Genomic DNA, 18,432 nt, shown 5'->3' on the forward strand with positions numbered 1-18,432 from the left:
GCCAATTACTGACTTCAGCTAAAAAACAATTTGAGACAATTCACCCTTATTTCCAGTCTTAATCCAGATAAGATTTACAACCTCCTTTCTTCTCAAGGCATTTCCTCTCCTCCTTCTTGCTGTCCAACAGTTTTCCCATTGCACCTGAGTTCACACAGGCTTTAACACTAGTTTGTGGGTTGGGGAAGGGTCGTGTTGGCTCATTTTAAGACAGATTGTCTGTGTTTTATTTAAAACCATCTGCAGTCACCCCTGTTGGTCAGAAGCATTTTTTTTAAAAACATCCTGTTATCTCATTAGTTATTCTTTGAACCAGACATCTTCCCTATTTTATTCCTTCTGGCCTTACCACTTATTATTTTCAAGGCCTTCCTTTTACTTGCTAGGCAGGGTCTTTCTTTACAATGCACATAGCTTACATTTGGTTAAGGAAATATAACTCTAATTCTTTAATTTCATATTTATCCTACACCCTGTAAGAGGTTAAACTTAAGCAATTCATTCTAGACTTGCAAGTGCTGTATGTATTCTTATTTTTAATTTAGCAATTTCTGACCTCTGCTATAGCACTGTCATCTGAGAGTTATTAAATCTGGATACTCTCAGAGCAGTCTTGGAATGCAAAAGAGACTGAATTGAATAATTCTTGTAGGAAATAACTTCAATTTTGTATTGTGCTTCTTGGAGATGTTCCTTCATATGTAGTCGTGCCATCTAGGCGCTCGTCACCTAACATCATAATTTTCTTGTTTTTAAGATGAAGTGGCTGTCATTGATGAAATTCAGATGATCAAAGATCCGGCTAGAGGATGGGCCTGGACCAGAGCACTTTTAGGTATGCCCATCAATGTTGAAGCTGAGCCATTTTACATTTAATAAACTAGCTCCAAGTGTGTTAAACTTACCACTAATTATATTGAATGCATTTGTTGTTTGTTTACCTGCTTGATTAGTAGAGAAGCCTCATTTTATCATATAACCTACACTTTTGTAAATTGAAAAATTGTAATTATAGGTAATCCAGCAGAATTTTAATTTAAAACTTAGTGTTAAATGTGTGCTAGCTTGGCCAATAATAAAACATTTCTATAATCTTTTAAATTTTAGACTTGGCTGATTTCTCTCCCTCTCCTCCCCCCCATGGGTTTAATTATGAACCAAATTTCTTGCAGGCACATGTTTTCAATTTTATGGGTTTTTTTTAGTGGGAACTTTTGAATTTTTTTTTGTCCTCAAAGACTGGAAATCTCACATTTTTGGGTTTTTCTCTCCCCTTTCTTTTACCACTGAATTTAGCAGAATGATTAAAAAACAACATTGTCTCACCCTCCCCTAATTTTACCTCTTTCCCCACTCTGTGACTTTTGAAAAGTTGGAGTGGAAAAAGGAAACTGTAACTTTTCCATATTTGAGGAAATTTTGAGAAGTTTGAGTAGAAGAGTTAGTTTCATTTTTCCTTTTACAAGTGAAGCAGTGGAACCTTAGGCGTGTGTTCCCATGTTGGGCAAATATGAAGATGATGGCAAGGCACCAAGAGGGTGTCAGCAGAATATTAACTTTTAAGATAGTTATCAGATGGATGATTTGACATTGGATAATAGTTGGTAAGGTCAAGAATTGCTCCATTAAAACTTAGCAGTGTATATAGTGGTGGTTTAGGTAAATGCACAAGCAAAAGTTACAGTGACTATGGATATGTAGGAAGAAAAAATAAACAAGGAAAGAAATCTCATCCTTTATTGCCATCTTCAGTAGGCAGGATTTTTTGATTTTTTTTTGTAACCACCTCTGTCGGCTCTCAGTATTGCTGATTTGTGTGAACACTTATATTTTAACGCTTTATTTCACTGCATTTTTTTTTCAGGACTCAGTGCAGAAGAAGTTCACATTTGTGGAGAAGCTGCTGCTATTGACTTGGTGACAGAGCTAATGTATTCTACAGGAGAGGAAGTGGAGGTAGATCTTATACTGTCCCCTTTTTTCTCCCCTGTCCAGTGGCTATAAAGTTGTATACACTTTACTATCTACTAAACTATCTAAAATATTGCAGGTGTCTACTATATCCCTCATTTGAGAAAATACTGATCAAATCTACAGGAGTCCGAGCTTGTGTTTGATATGTTGGCTATGTAAGCCTCCTGAATCAAAAGAGGTTTCTTAGAGATGTTGCAAAATTAACCTTTATTGGCAAAAATATTATTGCCCTTACCAAGAGAACAATGGATCTTACAATTTCTACTGACATACCCAGAGAGAGTGCAAGATCTATGCTGAGGCTTCCTTTACATATCCATTTTTCCTAGAGGTCACGATGCCCACCTTTTGCTCAGGTCACTTTATTTTTAGTTACTTGTTCTTAAGAAATCAAAAATCAGTAGAAGAGTATAAAATGCTAAAAGGGTTAACATATGCCAAGGAAAAAAGCTATAAAAATTAAAAAAGAAAAACAGACTAACTCTGGCTAGCTACCTCCATGTGCTCATCTGCAAGGGACATTTTACAAACATACATCCTGATCCTGAAAGCATTCTGCCTGCAGGACTCCCATATTGGAGAGCACATTTTTTTCTCCCTAGTATTAATACAGTTTTACTTACATTGTATATGTTTGCAGTGGAATCTAATTTAAAAATAAAAGAGGCTTCTTTTCTGTCTCCTGAAAAGGTCTTTAAGTTCCCAGTTTGGAAATGCTCATGAGAATGTTCATTACTGTTTGGAATGCAGAAGGGGATGCCACCTTTTCTGTTAGTACTTCTCTCATTGGGATTGTGAGGCACAGCATAATCTTAAAGCTATGATTGATTTTTCATATGAAGTTAAAGTTTCATAGTAATTATTAATTTTGCAAAGGATTTTTGTGTTTCGCCTTGACAAAACTGTTGTTTGATCCTAGGTCAGAAACTACAAGAGGCTTACCCCTATTACCGTGCTGGATTATGCATTAGAGTCTTTAGATAACCTCCGTCCTGGTGACTGCATTGTCTGTTTCAGTAAGAACGATATTTATTCTCTGAGTCGGCAGATTGAAGCCCGAGGACTAGAATGTGCTGTCATATATGGCAGTCTCCCACCTGGTAAGATACTAGCTTTATCTTGCTTTTAAAGAGAAGGCTCTGTTTATTGCTGCTACCATATGAAAAGTATTTAATAAAGAGACTTTACATTTTTCAAGCTCTATATCTAGATATTGAATTAAAACAATACTGAGCACATTTTCTTTGTTTTATTTTATAATCTTGGAATTAGATCTTCATCAGCTGTGTAATTTTAATTTTGTTCTTCCAACAATAACTTTTATTTTATTTTGATTTATTTAAAATGACACCCATCCATTTTTCTGGGAACACTTGCAAAAATTAACATTCATGTTTCTTCAACCTGTTATACTTTTGTTCAGTGACATGTAAGAGCACGCAATCTTTTTGTATAACCTCTTTTTGTGTGGAAAGTCTGTTACATAAGATGTACTTGTGGTTGATTCTGTTCTAGGGACAAAGCTTACCCAGGCAAAGAAATTCAATGACCCTGATGATCCATGTAAAATTCTAGTTGCTACAGATGCAATTGGAATGGGGCTTAATTTGTAAGTACTCTGAACAGGTTAAGACTTATTTTTCAATGAGACAAGTGTGCTGGTTTTCCTTAGTCTTTGACAGTTTGCTTAATGTGGATAAAAACACTTTATGTACAGTACCCAGTATGTGTGTACATGTGTTCTCACTAGAATTAAGTGGTGCCTGATCTGACTGGGTTGAACTATATTTCTAGATACTGAAAATGATCACAACAGTTAAACTGCTCATTTAGACTGCATCCTGTGTGGCACTGAGCATCTTCAATTCCCTTTCAATTCAGTGGCATTTGAGAATGCTCAACTCCACACAGGATCAGGTTCTTGTTCTCTGATGTGAAAACTAGAGGTATGCATTTCAGATATCTTAGTGATCTTAGTCAGGTCTCAGATGTTGCCATATTTTTTTGTGATGTGGTCACCATTGGACTTTGCTGTGACTGCCAACGACTGAATCAGTGGATATCTAATTACTCTGGGGGTATGTCTTCACTACCCACCAGATCGGCAGGTAGCGATCAATCCAGCAGGGATCAATTTATCGCGTCTAGTCTAGACGAGATAAATCGACAGCAGTTGACTCACGGTGGTGAAGATCTAAGTACGAAGTTGCCTAACTTAGGTCGATTCCTTCTCTTATCCCCCCCGTGGGGCCACACCCCCCCCACAATGTAGACCAGGGCTAAGTATTCCTGGACTGATAGGTGTTGGCCTAGTGATGTGGGAAACTTGCACTGCTGCTGCCCATGGTGTGTCTGTTCCATGGCTAAAGAAAGGCCTTCTGTTTCCAAGGCCTTCAGTCTGGCAACTTTGAACAGTAAATTCATATTAGAATAACATCTACAATCTGAAGACCTCCTGCTTTGTGAAGAAAAGGGACCTTGATAGGAAAAAGGAACTCCTTCCTCTGCAGTAAATAGCTCTATGGAAATAACTTGCATGACTGAAGAGAAAGTATGCAGTGTAGTTGTAGCTGTGTTGGTACCAGGATATTAGAGACACAAGGTGGGTGAGGTGGACCAACTCTCTCACCCGCAGAAGTTGGTCCAATAAAAGATATTACCTCACCCACCTTTTCTCTGCAAGAGAAAGTAGTCAGTGATATTTGTCTGTTTTTGTTTAAATGTTTCAGGAGTATAAAGAGAATAATTTTTAATTCTCTAATAAAGCCAAGTATCAATGAAAAGGGAGAGAAGGAAATGGATGCAATTACAACCTCTCAGGCTCTACAAATTTCAGGCAGAGCTGGAAGATTTAGCTCTGTGTTTAAGGAAGGGGAAGTCACTACAATGCATCGTGATGACCTTGTATTGCTGAAAGAAATTTTGAATAGGTCTGTGCCTCCCATAGAGGTAAGAGTCTTAAATGTTCTGCTGTCACCAAAGTGTTCTGGAACTGCCTTGGTATATTGTGATCCAGTATTCTTCTTCATTGTACACTATTGAATCTGAGTAAGAAAATTGAATTGTACAGTGCCGTCATTCTGAATGCCTGGGGCATTTGCAGGTTCCATAAAACTCGTGAAGTGTCTCACTCACGTACTGCAGCTGCTCTTCTAGACTCTCTCTTCTTGAGCTTTGTTTTCATTTTGGTTCTTAAAAGTTCAGGATGGTGGTGCTCTGTGGTGGATTCCATGGGGTACAGTGATTTCTTGCATGCTGTTCTGCTGGCTTTTGCTTTTGTGAGAACCTTTTAAAATAATTTTCTTTTTGTTAAAAAGCAATGTTCATTTGTTCTTTTTCCTTAGACAGCTGGCCTGCATCCTACTGCTGAGCAGATAGAAATGTTTGCATACCATCTCCCTGATGCTACTCTGTCAAATCTAATAGTAAGAATGATTAAACCTATAGAAACGTGAACTTTCATTTTTAAAATCACATAAATGTTACCTTATAATTACTACTTTACTGCAATGCAATGTAATTAAAAAGCCAAGGTACTGCTTTGTGGGTTTTTTATTAAGCAATTAGACTTTTCTGACTACCAGTGTAGTGACAACTGATGCATTCAAAATACTCATTGTGTAACCCTTTGTGTCACTAATGACCTGGAAGTCTCCAGGTAATCTTGTTTTGTTTTTAAGAGCATTTGTTACTGCAGCCACTGCTATTCTCTTGTTTTGGTATTTTAAAAGTATACTTTTTGCTCTGAAGTTTGAGACATGCACTCAAATATTGAAGCAAAAATAATAGTTTTGGAAACTGCTTCTTGTGGAAACTCCTCAAAACTAAGCTAGTCATCTAGAATTTTGCTTTTTTTAATCTCAAAGTCACTTTAGATTTTTCCTCTTCTGATCATGTGTGCTATTTGTTGAGGCAATGTCTTCACTAAAGTTTGGACATATGGATTCTATAGAAGCCACACAATCCCATCATTACTTGGTTTTTTGGATTTGTTCCATCTTACTAATGAATTCACTATAGTGCTCATAGAAGTTTATTTAGGAATAAACTTTTAAAGTATAAATGAAACTTTTAATCCTACGTTTTAAAACAATCAAACAAAAAAAGGACCATGGAGAGTTAATCTTCTAAACAGATTATCAGAATTTTACAACCATTCACACAGATTTCCTGAGTGTCTCGAGAGGCCACTAAAGTTATTAACTGAGAATACTAAGTTAGCTAAGCAAAATGTACAAAGTTAACCTATTATGAAAAAGAGAGTTTTGTGCTATCCAAACAGAGGCCTCATGTAAAACTCATGCTGATAGAATAGCAGTATGTGTTTTAAGTGTTTGCTTTCTAAAAACATCAAAGCTAGTATCCAAGTATACAAATAATCTTTAAACAATTTTTTTCCTTTCGAAGTCTAATTAAAAGCCTTATTTAAAATTTTGCTGTATGATACATATCCAGCCAGGCACACAGATCAGTGGTTGAATGTATCTCTACTGATGTTGTCATACTGGTAAGAACTAATGCTGTGGACACTTTAGATTTTTTTTTATTTTTTTTTAATCTGAAATACGTTTCAAGCACAGGTGGGGAGGAATTTGTCTTTATACTCTTTGATCTCAACTCCTGCAACATTTTAGTTGATCTGTTTTCTCACTACTTTTTCCTGTAATCTCAAAATCCTAAAGCCAACCTTATAATAATTTAATGGTTGAATTATCTACCAAGATAAAAATAAATCTATCTTGTGTTATGCTGCTGACACAAATTTACAACAGTTTAATGTAGAAATAACTGATTTTATGAGAGCATACTATGTGGCTTATTATGTATGCTCTTATCTTACTATATTATATATTTAAGAAGAAGTTGTTTTACTTTTTTTAAGTAGTGTAGCATACCCTCTGTACTGCTACTGAATCTGCATTTTACAGATGTAATTTTTAAAGGAAATTGTGCAGGGAGAGAACAAACACAACCTATACAAAAATGATTGGGTTTTTTTTTAAGCTACCGTTCAAATGTAATCAAACTTTGAAAGAGCTCATCAAGTATTCAGTTGTTACCATGGCAGTATAAAAGCTGACAACCATCATTTGTGATAATCTGAACTTCAACTATTAACAGTATTTTAATTTTTTTCTGAACAGGATATCTTTGTGAGCCTCTCACAAGTGGATGGGCTCTATTTTGTCTGCAATGTTGATGACTTTAAATTTCTAGCAGATATGATTCAGCACATTCCACTAAACTTAAGAGTAAGGTATGTGTTCTGCACAGCACCCATCAACAAAAAACAGCCTTTTGTCTGCACCTCTTTGTTAAAGGTAAGTTCTTCAAATATACAGTTAATTATAATTGACTAGATCAGTCTTAAGCAAATTGGCAGTTTCCAAGTGCATTTTAAAAAGCTCACATGGAAGTAGAACTACAAACTAACTGGTGAATTTCTAAAGAATACAACATTTATTAACTGTTCAGATAAAGGTTTGTAAATGCCTTAGCTTTTCACTCTTGGAGCCCAGCTTCCACTTTAGGATGTAAATTAAAAAAAAAAGGTGTCTAAACTTTCCCTTTATTCACATCAGAAAATCCCATAACTTGCCCAGTGGGAATTTCTGAACTAGCAGAGGTCAGGAATGATGTACATATTTAGAGTGGTGTGTTATTAAGCTTTGCACAGCACTTTCTAGCAGTAGCTTGCCTACAATCAGCTGGTGCCATTATTAGTAACTCATTTTTCTCAGCACCCAATTTGTGAATAAAATAGAAGTACTTAAGCTCAACTAGATTAATCATTGATTTTATGATTAAGACTTTAAAAAAGTGAATTCACATAACTAAGAAATAAATTATGTGACCATATATGATCAATTTCATAGTGTAGTCTTGCAAAGCCTGATTTGAGTAATCTTTTAGTCATGTGAGTAGTCCACTGAAGGCGGTAGAAACTGCTCATGTAAGTTGGGCTTTGCAGGATCAGGCCCTTGCTCAGTGATTTCCTGTTAATTCATATCAAATGTTGCCACATTTGTTTCACTTTGTTTGGACAAAACACTTTTTCAGAGTAAAAAACAAAAACATTTTTGCTCCATATCATTGAAATGAGAAGTCTCTTATTTGTGTGAAAATACAGATCTATAGTTTACAAATTGGCTAATGATTTTACTTTTCTCAAATTCTGAGTGCCTCATTTAAGCTACTAAAAAGGGCCTCATCTTCAGAAAATGCTTAGCTCTCACCCTCTGAAAATCAGACCCCTGCCCAGTGTCTGAAATTGGGCACCCAAAATCACTAATCACTTTTGAAATTTTAGGCCATAACTTTTGTGATTGAGTTGTCTGTTAGCTGTTTTGCCAAGATTCCCAAGTGTCAGTGATTAATTCTATTTAAAAAAACTACAACAAAAACTTTAATCTCAGCTTTATTTAAAAAAAAAAGTGTCCTTGTTACATCAGGGAGTAAGTATCCAACATCACTTTTTCAACCTAGAAAAAATAATCTGAAATAAGAGAAGCATTGTTAGGATTCAACAAAACGAGCTGGCTGCTGATAGATCTAAGACAATGGGCAAAGCTCAGCTGACCGTGCTAGGAGGAGATCATCAAGCCATAAAACTCTGCTCTCATTTTCTGGATAGCCCCATACTTTGCTTCTTAGCTGTGTGTATGGCCCATAATAAATTGTTTTAATGAGGCACAGGAGGGGAGAGATGGCTCCTGGGTTGAATAGTTATGTAAAAAATGTGTGGTAGTTGAAGAAAATTCTGAGCTGCATAAAGTAAAATGTTGTTTGAAATATGTGCAGACAAACTTTAGATCACTTACTAAAATACAGTAGCTGTGAAACCCTTACACTTAGTTGTTCCGATACTTCTGTTCCTTATTCTCCAATAATAGATGCTTGTTTTTAACTTAATAAATAGATTATGAGATCACAAAAGCAATATTGCCTTGCTAGTCAAACTTCATTCGACATAGTGCTCTGTCATAGACAGAATGTTAGTTCTTCGAGCAATTGCACCTGTCCATTCCACTTTGGGTGTGTGCACGCCCAGTGCACTAGTATCAGAGATTTTTCCCTCAGCGGTACCTGTCAGGGCAGCTTATGTGCCCTTTTCTTCCTCACGCTCCTGTGCGATGATATAAAGGGCAGAGCTGCCCCAGGCCCCCTAAGTTCCTTCTTCCATTTGTGATGGCTGTTGGAGTGTGCTACCTTCTTACTGCAAGTGTTTCCTCTTCTAAATGTTTTCGATTGTATATAGCTAGTACTTGTTAATAGTCTTAGTGTAGTGTTTTAGTAGTAGTTCTCATTTTTTCTCTTTTACTAGGATATTTAGTTTATGCTTCAGTTCCCACTGGTTCTGCATACAGATACCTGGTGCTGGGGCATGTCTTGGTCCCCAGGCTTCAAACCTTGCCATGAATGCAAAAAGCCAAGGCTGTCAGTGACCCACACTTCCATGTGCCTAAAGTGCTTCGGAGAAGCTCACATCAGGGGCAGGTGCCAAATCTGCAGGGACTTTAAGCGCAGAACTAAAACAGATGGGGAGGTCAGACTAAAGCATCTTGTGGAGGCAGCCTTTTCCCCACCCTTGGAAACTTCCCGCTCGGAGTGAGCACTGAGCATCTTTACTTCGGTTGGGAGTGCTCCTCCTGTTGTGACAGAGTGTCGATGCTGATCTACTTCTCTGATACGAATGAAACAACACTGGCAAATGTCATTGAGGAGATTGAGGTCCCTGGCACTGACATTCAGCAGTCAAGCTGCGAAGCAAGATAGAACATGCTCAGTGCTGAGATGCTGTCTGGTGCATATGGAGGCTCAGGCATGGTCGTTGACTCGACGCTGGTACCAGTGTCATTGAGACCAACATCTAGGGAAGTACCATTTGGCTCAGCAGCAGCAAAAGACTCTCCTGATGCCATCAGCACCTGAGGCATATGCTGCGGCATGCAATCTGCTAAGTCTGTCAGTGCTGGCTTTTCTGGAGGTTCAATTGACACTTCCCCCAGTACTGGCAGACACCAACGAGCACTTGCCAGCCTCTAGAGTTTAGCACCTGATACCACAGGCACCTCTTGACACTCTGGTACTGCCTCATATGGGCAAACAGGCTATTATTTCTCTGGTGCCATCCTTTCCAGGCTCCGGGCACTGCTCCCTGTCACTGAGGGTACATCTACACTACAGCGGGGAGTCGATTTAAGATACGCAAATTCAGCTACGTGAATAGCGTAGCTGAATTCGACGTATTGCAGCCGACTTACCCCATTGTGAGGACGGCGGCAAAATCGACTTCTGCGGCTTTTTGTCGGCGGCGCTTACTACCACCTCCGCTGGTGGAGTTAGAGCGCCGATTCGGGGATCGATTGTCGCGTCCCGACGGGACTCGATAAATCGATCCCCGAGAGGTCGATTTCTACCCGCCGATTCAGGCGGGTAGTATAGACCAGACCTGAGAGATACCACACCTTCCTGCTCAAACTACACAGGTTCATTCTCTGAATTGGAAGTTGGATCTTGCGTCACAGCTGCATTACTTAAGCCATCACTCTACTCCAAGGGGTTTGCATCCTGGTGTCCTGCAGAAGCTCCACATTGGTTGGTTGGTAGGGAGCCTTGGCAGGGGAGAAATGGGGCTCCAGTGCCATATCAACAGCCATATGGAAACCTGTGGGGGTTGCTGCCAACTCCAGATCCTCTCCTTGCTCACCCTCCTCTACATCCTCTAATAGGCATTGTGAAGCTTCACGTCAAGAACTGCAAGAAGTCTCTCCCAGTAATGAGCTCCCAAACATGAGCAATCTGCCCCAGTGAATCCCCCTTCAGAGAAATTTCTGGAAGCACCACCTCATCCAGCCTTAGGTTCTTCCTCATCACTCCCAGATGAGGTAGCAATGGTCAGTGTTTCCTCATATCCTGCTGACAATTACATCAGGATCTCCTAAAGAGGGTGGCTTTCACCACAGACATACAGGTGGAAGTAGAGCTCCCATAGATTGGTTGGTTGATATTTTGGGATCTGTGGGGTCTTCTCAAGTGGCATTTCTCATAAATGAGACTATTTTGGAGCCCACAAAAATAGTGTGACAAACACCATCTTCCCTGCCTCCCACTGCTAACAGAACTGAATGGCGGTATTGCGTCAACTTGCGCTAGGGTCAGTAGGAGTCTACCTCAAAATCAAAGGATGCAAAGAAACTCTTTGTAGGAGAAAAGTTTATTCTACAGCTGGCCTGCACCTCCGGATTTCTAATCAGTGAATATTGCTGGGGCACTGTTTTTCTCCCTCTGGGGCATATTTTTAAAATGGCCAGAGGATGCCAGACAAGAGTTTTTTGCAATAGTGGACAAGGTAGCCAGGGCCTTGCTTCAGGTTGCATTGAATGCTTCAGATTCTACTGCTAGAGCCATGGCATCAGCCATAACAATGCGTTAAATGTTCATGGATCCAGTCATCAGATCTTCCTCAGGAGGGACCAACGCAGGTCTTCAGGGCACTGCAGTGGCGTGTCCCGGGGTGGAAGGACCACCGCCGCAGGTCTTCAGAGCACTTCGGTGGTGGGTCCCGGGGCGGAAGGACCCCCCACCGCCGAAGACCTGGAGCGGAAGAAGCTCCAGGGGCCTGGGCCCTGTGAGAGTTTTCCGGGGCCCCCGGAGCGAGTGAAGGACCCCGCTCCAGGGGCTCCGAAAAACTCTCGGCAAATTGCCCCACTTGTCCCACCCCTGGGCGGCCCTGGACCAATGCTCTTTTTGCAGCAAGGAGATGACAAGTTTCACAGCCTTAACGACTCTAGGGCTATGCTGAAGCCTTTGCGTATTTACACTCCTCTCCCAAAGAAGCAGCAGTTTCACCTGCAGCAGTCCTACCAGGATACTTCCTTTATGCCTTATCAGGACGAGACTAGGAGAAAAGGGAAAAGTTACAGGTGGAGACCACCACCACCTCTTTTTTCTCATCTACTGCGAGCTTGTCCAGACAGCCTGGGAACACCAAACAGTCAGTTTGACAATCTTGGGAAGCACAGCATACAAGGAATTTTGCTATATTCTCAAACCCTGTTTATTTTTCCAGCAGGCTATCCCACTTCCTAAGTGCTTGGACCTATATCACTACAGACTAGTGGGCCTTAAACAAGATGGAATTGGGATCTATCCTTCAGTTTATTTCTAGCCTTCGTCCCCAGCCCCATTCCCCATCCCTTTTCAGGGACCTCTCTCAAGAGGAAGTTCTCCTTTGGGGGGTACAGTCTCTCTTCCTGTTGGAAGTCAGAGGAAGTTCCTCCTTTACACGGAGGAAAGGGGTTTTATTCATGCTACTTTCAGATTCCAAAGGAAAAAGGAGGCCCCAGACCCATACTAGACCTGTGAGAGCTGATGAAATACATAAGGAAAATCAATTTTCACATGGTCACTTTGGCTTCCGTTATCCCCTGTCTGGATCTTGGTGACTGATATGCTGCCCTCGACTTAAAGGGTGTATTTCAATGTGTTACTACGTCAAAGCCCCAGGAGATTCCTCAGATTTATGGTCAACCAATCCACTATCAGCTTGCAGTCCATGCCATTTGGCCTGACTGTGGCCCCACCTGTCTTCACAAAGCATGGCATGGCAATGGTGGCTGCATTCCAGAGGAAATCGGGAGTACAAGTGTTTCTATATCTGGATGACTAGCTGGTGAGAGGCTGATCCAAGAGTGAGGTGGTGCTGATAAATGAGGAAAAGTCAATCCTTTGGCCTGTTCAGAGAATAGAATTTATAGGCGCAGTCTTGGATTCTTCAGAAGCCAGGGTGTTCCTCTCACAAAGCAGATTCCAGACAATGTTTGGCATTTTGTTAGATCTGAAAGCCCATTCTGCCATGACAGTATGGAACTGTCTCACACTTCTGGGGCACATGGCCTCTTGTATTTACATGGTTTGGCATGCTATAGGCTTCGTCTTAGGAAGGTGCAGGGCTGACTGAGCTGGTGTCTTTCCCAATTTGTCATCCAGTGGACATGTCAGTCCGAGTGTTCAAAGAAGTCTTAGCCTCTTTGAACTGATGGATGGACCAACCAATGTATGGGTGGGAGTTCCTTTCGTTCCCCTACAACCTACTTTGACTCTGGTTACAGATGCTTCTGCCTTAGGTTGGGGAGTCCACCTGGGAACTCTGCAGACACAAGGTATCTGATCTGTTGAGGATTTAGCTCTCCACATAAATATAAGATAGTTGAGAGCTATTCATCTAGCTTGTTACGCTATTCTCCTCACATCAAGGGAAGGATTTTGCTAGTTCTTACGGACAACACAGCAGCAATGTTCTGCATGAATAGACACATAGGGACCAACTTGACACTTCTATGCCAAGAGACAATACTGTTTTGGGAGTTTTGTATTGCCAGCTTGATCCACATCAAACTCTCTGACCTTCAAGGTGTCCAGAACAGTCTGGCAGATCAGCTGAGCAGATCTTTCACCAGTCACCATGAGTGGTCTTTTTGTCTGGGGGGTTCTCCACATAGAATTGTTTGCAATCTGATAGAACAGGAAGTATCATCAGTTTTGTTCAAGAACAGGTCACAGTCCAGGGTTTCTGACAGATGCTTTCCTGTTGTCTTGGAAAGACAACCTCCATGTATGCTTACCCTCTGGTTCCACTCTTTCCCAGAGTTGTGTTAAAAAATCAGATAGGATCATGCTCACGTGACCCTTGTTGCACCGGTGTGGTCTCCAGCATTGCTTTTCCACTCTACTGTCCCTTTCAACATGGGCTCCATTGACATAAAAAACAGATCCAGATTTGATTTCACAGGACCATGGTCTCCTTCACCCCAAACCTGAGGCTCTCCATCTTACAGCTTGGATGCTCCATGGTTAACACCTCAGGAGTTTAACCTGCAGATTGAATTGGTTGAGAGTCACCGAAAGTGGAATGGACAAGTGCAATCACTTGAAGAAAAAACTAACCTGGTGTTCTTTGAAATGTGTTACATATGTTCATTCTATGACCCACCCTCCTTCCCTTCTATATCAGAATCTGTCCAGTAAGAAGGAAATGGGAGGGTTTGGGGGGCAGCTCTACCCTTTTGTCATCGCTCAGCACCACAAGGCAGCAGAGGGTGCATGTGCCACCCCAATGGGTACCACCAAGGGAAAAATCTCTGACGCTAGTGCTCATGTAACACCAACAGACCCCGGTCATTGGCGGGCGGGATCGAACCCGGGATCTCTGGAGCTTAGTTCATGAGCCTCTACCGCATGAGCTAAAAGCCAGCTGGCTATTAGCTAAGGCTGTAGAGCAGACTCATTTAACTCCTTCTCTTTAAGTGGTCTCAGTGCCACTAGATGGGACAGAACATCACATCCAGAAGGTGTGTGGGTTACACACACACACTTAAAGTGCAGTGGACATGTACAACATGTCTCAAAGAACAACAGCTACAGAGTAGGTTAGTAACTTTTTTTTTGTATTTGCCAGTATTATGATTTTCCATTATTATACTACTGTATCTTTACAATATAAAAACACATATGTCAACACAGATAAAGAGGATATAGTTAAATAAAAGTTGTTGTATTTGTAACTCATACTAATACAGTCTATTTCTGAGGCTTTGGGATGGAAATTTGAAATGGTTTAATAAATTAATATGTTGTAAAAATACTCAGTTCTTGCTAACAGACTTATACAAGACCCTGTTGAATCTGTTTATTTTCCAGTTTGCAAGGCAGTTTAGTAGAAATGAGCCTTTGACATTTGACTGGCTATGCAGGCATACTAACTGGCCACTGGTCCCACCAAAGAACATCAAGGATCTTGTACACCTTGAAGCTGTTCATGATGTTTTTGACCTCTATCTGTGGTTAAGGTATTGAAACTGAAACTTAAGCTTTATTTTGGTTTTCTCCTAGTATATTTGCAGCTCATGGACAAATGGAAGCCATGTTTTTATGTTGGTACAAATTTAGCACTATATGGGAGAATGTCACATTGACAGTTAAACAGATTTCTGTAGAACCTACTGTTTGTACAACCTGAGCAGATGCAACAGTTGTACTGTCAAGATCCTCTCTGATGATGAGGCAATGTATAATATGATACACAAAGAAGAGGCATATGGGTGGGAGCGGATAGGTGGTCACTTATATACCACAAAATAGTAAGACAGCAGCTTGATCTCTGCTTACTCCATTAACCTACAGCAGTTCTTATATTGGCAAATTTAAAACATTTTTTTCTTTCAGTTACCGATTTATGGACATGTTCCCAGATGCCAGCCTCGTACGGGACATCCAGAAAGAACTAGACAACATTATACAAATTGGTGTGCGCAACATTACAACGCTTATCAGAGCTTCACAAGCTACTTCTGTTTCTGGTGCTATAGCTGTACCAGATGACTTTCCTCTTCAGAGAACTGAAGTTAATGACAGGATGTTGAACTTGGAAGATCTTCCAGCAGCAAACCAAGAGCAATTCTCAAGTGCCACAAAGGTCCCAGGACAGAAGAGAATAAGGGGATCTAAAGCTTTGGGCTATAGACCTGCTGAAGTACAGTCGAATATGAAAAGTCACCGACAAGGATCTCTTGCTGCCAGACTAGTGCGTGAAGGACTCCTTACCCAAGAAATGCTGAAACAGCTGGAAAGAGAGTGGCAGGTTCATCACAATAACAATGGAAATTTCCCAACTGGAAAAAGAGATGATCAGAATGGTTCAAAGGGGACAGGGAACAAGAAGTGAAATAATGACCTAATTCCATTTAATTTTTGTTCATAGAATAAATGACCTTTTCTGGCATCTCTGGATTACACTGGTGCTGTTGCATTTTTTCCCCTTGTGATTAGTTCTGTGAAGCAAATATTCAGAGATGGAGTCTTGTAAGCTGAAAGGTTATTTTATTAATTCTGCTTTTGTTGACTTGTTATGCACTTTCTCACAACCACGACATTCAGCATAAGAAATAGTGTGTTCCTATATGAAAGTTTGAACCTAAAACATCCTTACAAAATACACACACAAACTGTTTTTACCATAATGGTCAGGTATATTTCCTTAGTAATGAATTAGCTAATCATTCCACACCTTCGTATAGTACATAGTTCAACAGATAAGTGCTATAAATGGTAATATAGAACTTCATAGGAAATCAGATTAGAATCTCATGCCTTTCAACCTTTGCCTTCCCTGAAAATCTGAAGTAATCAGGTGGAAAGCATTTATCTGTTAATGTCCTAGATGTGGGCAATTTACAGTATTTCTCTCTCACAGAAATTGTGGAGGAAAGGTCATAGCCCTTTTAAGTTCTTTCTATCTGATGGCTTCTAGGGAAAAAATTGATACATTAAAAACATTTATTTTTACCCTGGGGGAAATCTAGACATGAACTTATTCAAGCAAAGCCAAAAATGTTATACTGTAAAAATACGACATTGTGAATAGGTGGTTTTGTGGTGCTAGCTGTAAATTCCCCGAATTGCTTTCTTAATGCTGTGTCTTTGAGTACAATCAAAAATCTGTATATTTTCCCTGACACTTTTTACATTCCCTTCATGAAAGGCGATGTCTGTGCTTGGAGCCAGGGGCTCCCATTGAGTTAATGAGCTAAAAATAATAGTGTAGCCGTGGTAGCATGGACAGCTGCGAGTTGCCCTCTGTGCAAACCTGCTGGGGCCCTGTGGGTACATATTCAGGGTCCCTGCCGCCACTGCTTGTGCTACCATGTATAGTATTTAAATACTGTAAATACAGCTACTATTTTGGCACGCTAGCTCAGTGAGAGCTAATGCGAGTATTTCTACGTGAACTGGAATCATACTCCCAGCCCCAAGTGTAGAGGTAGCCAAAGTGACTCTGTTCTTCTCTGTGTTATAAAGTGTTGTATTTCTTGTTTTATTTCAAGATCATCCTTCATAATTCTTAATTGTTGGGGGAGGAAGTAAAATACATCATTCCAGATCAACTAAAAATTGAGAGAGTGCAATGTGCAGTGCAGTGCACTTAGACATCCATGACCTCTGTATATCTGGTACGCTGTTAAGAGAAGTTTACCCAGCTAGCTTAAAATTGGAAAATTGGCTGTTCAGTTTGATCTTTCTTCAGTTCGTTGTTATCTGGCTATGCTCGTCACAAACCCTGTTTTGACAGTTTTTTTTTTTTTTTTAAATGGAGTTAATCACTACATGATATTTCAAGCAATTTGTAGAAGGATGCTCTTGCCCTATTGCACATGTTCATCAGCATTCTAGCCCATGTTCATCAGCATTCTAGCCCTGATCACTAAATTAGTTTGATTTGGATAATTTTAAGGTGATGCTCTTGATCTCTGGCCTTTCTTCAAAGACACCAACCAAGTGTGTTTAGAGGCTGAAATGACTTTTGTCCAAAGAAGTGATCTTCATCACTGGGGCATGTTGTAATGGCTGTGGGAAGGAAGCTACACTGTTTCTGCTGCTGTGCTTGTTTTGTGGAGAGGAGTTGTGGCATTTTCAGATGTTAGAGCTCTTCCCATCAATTTTTGCAAACTTGAAAGCAAGTTTGAACTTCCTTTTAACTGATTTCTGACTTTCTAAAATGTCTGGATATAAACCTACACTGATTGGGTTAAAGGTTTAATTTGCACCCAGTTGTATCGTATTAAGCTTTAGTTGATATTGAGTACAGCAGAATCCACAAGCTTCTGTGTGGAAAGCACTTGTTTCTTTTACTTAGCTACTTCCAGTGCATTATATGTACCAGCCCCAGAGTAAGTATTCGATTAGGCTTATGAAATATATGTAATTGTTTTCCAAGTTCATGTAACTTTATTTTATTTACAAAGCTAAACAGCTGTCTGACAGATTATGGCAAAGGCTTTCTCTGGACTCTTGTTTTGTGTTTAAAAAAAAAAAAGGATGATCTCTCTGAGGCTTGAATTCAGAATGGTTAGAATTTGAGTATTTGATGTGCAATGGTGAAGAGTGAAAACCACTGACCTTCATACAGACCGTTCTGCACCCCCTGGTATGCTGTTGTGGAGTTCTCTGATGACTTGCAAATCTGTGCTTTTTTAAGTTTTAGGCTACAGACTTCAGTCCAAATTTTAAACTTCAGTTCAGAACAATATGTTGTATAATGCTAACACTCCCCTCCCTGCTCTCAACCATCGTGGGTATGGCACACAGAAAACCCACATTCCTGCTATACTCCCTGCTTCCATTATGTTTTGATAACCAGTTTATCCTTTAATTGTTCACAAGGCTGCTTTTAAATGTATATTTTTAGCAAGGAAAGGCTTCATTTGGGTACTTGGAGGAGTAAGCTGGAATCTTATGTTTGAGCAATAGCCCGTCTAATGAGAAAACAGCTAAAACTCTACAGCATTCTTTTGGTATTTTGCTGAGATTAGCACTTCAGCTTAATTCATTGCTTGTTCCCATAGTGACTCCATAGTAACTGTTGAAAGAGCTCTGAAATTAATTCAGGCATTTCGAGGG

At 40.1% G+C, this 18,432-nt stretch overlaps 1 protein-coding gene across 1 annotated transcript in view; it reads left to right on the plus strand.

Annotated features, from left to right (window-relative positions):
• Positions 1–15,765, plus strand: part of SUPV3L1 (Suv3 like RNA helicase) — a 41,170-nt gene extending 25,405 nt beyond the window's left edge. The window contains exons 7-15 of the mRNA XM_054035416.1: positions 758–835; positions 1,865–1,956; positions 2,894–3,074; positions 3,490–3,583; positions 4,704–4,923; positions 5,319–5,399; positions 7,119–7,295; positions 14,677–14,825; positions 15,202–15,765. Coding sequence (XP_053891391.1) covers positions 758–835; positions 1,865–1,956; positions 2,894–3,074; positions 3,490–3,583; positions 4,704–4,923; positions 5,319–5,399; positions 7,119–7,295; positions 14,677–14,825; positions 15,202–15,700 — 1,571 coding nt within the window. The 3' untranslated portion in view covers positions 15,701–15,765. The remainder of the gene's footprint in view (positions 1–757; positions 836–1,864; positions 1,957–2,893; positions 3,075–3,489; positions 3,584–4,703; positions 4,924–5,318; positions 5,400–7,118; positions 7,296–14,676; positions 14,826–15,201) is intronic.
• The last annotated feature ends 2,667 nt before the right edge of the window (positions 15,766–18,432 follow it).

This window comes from Malaclemys terrapin, chromosome 7 (genome assembly GCF_027887155.1).
Source record: "Malaclemys terrapin pileata isolate rMalTer1 chromosome 7, rMalTer1.hap1, whole genome shotgun sequence".
In the NCBI taxonomy this organism is placed as follows: domain Eukaryota; kingdom Metazoa; phylum Chordata; order Testudines; family Emydidae; genus Malaclemys; species Malaclemys terrapin.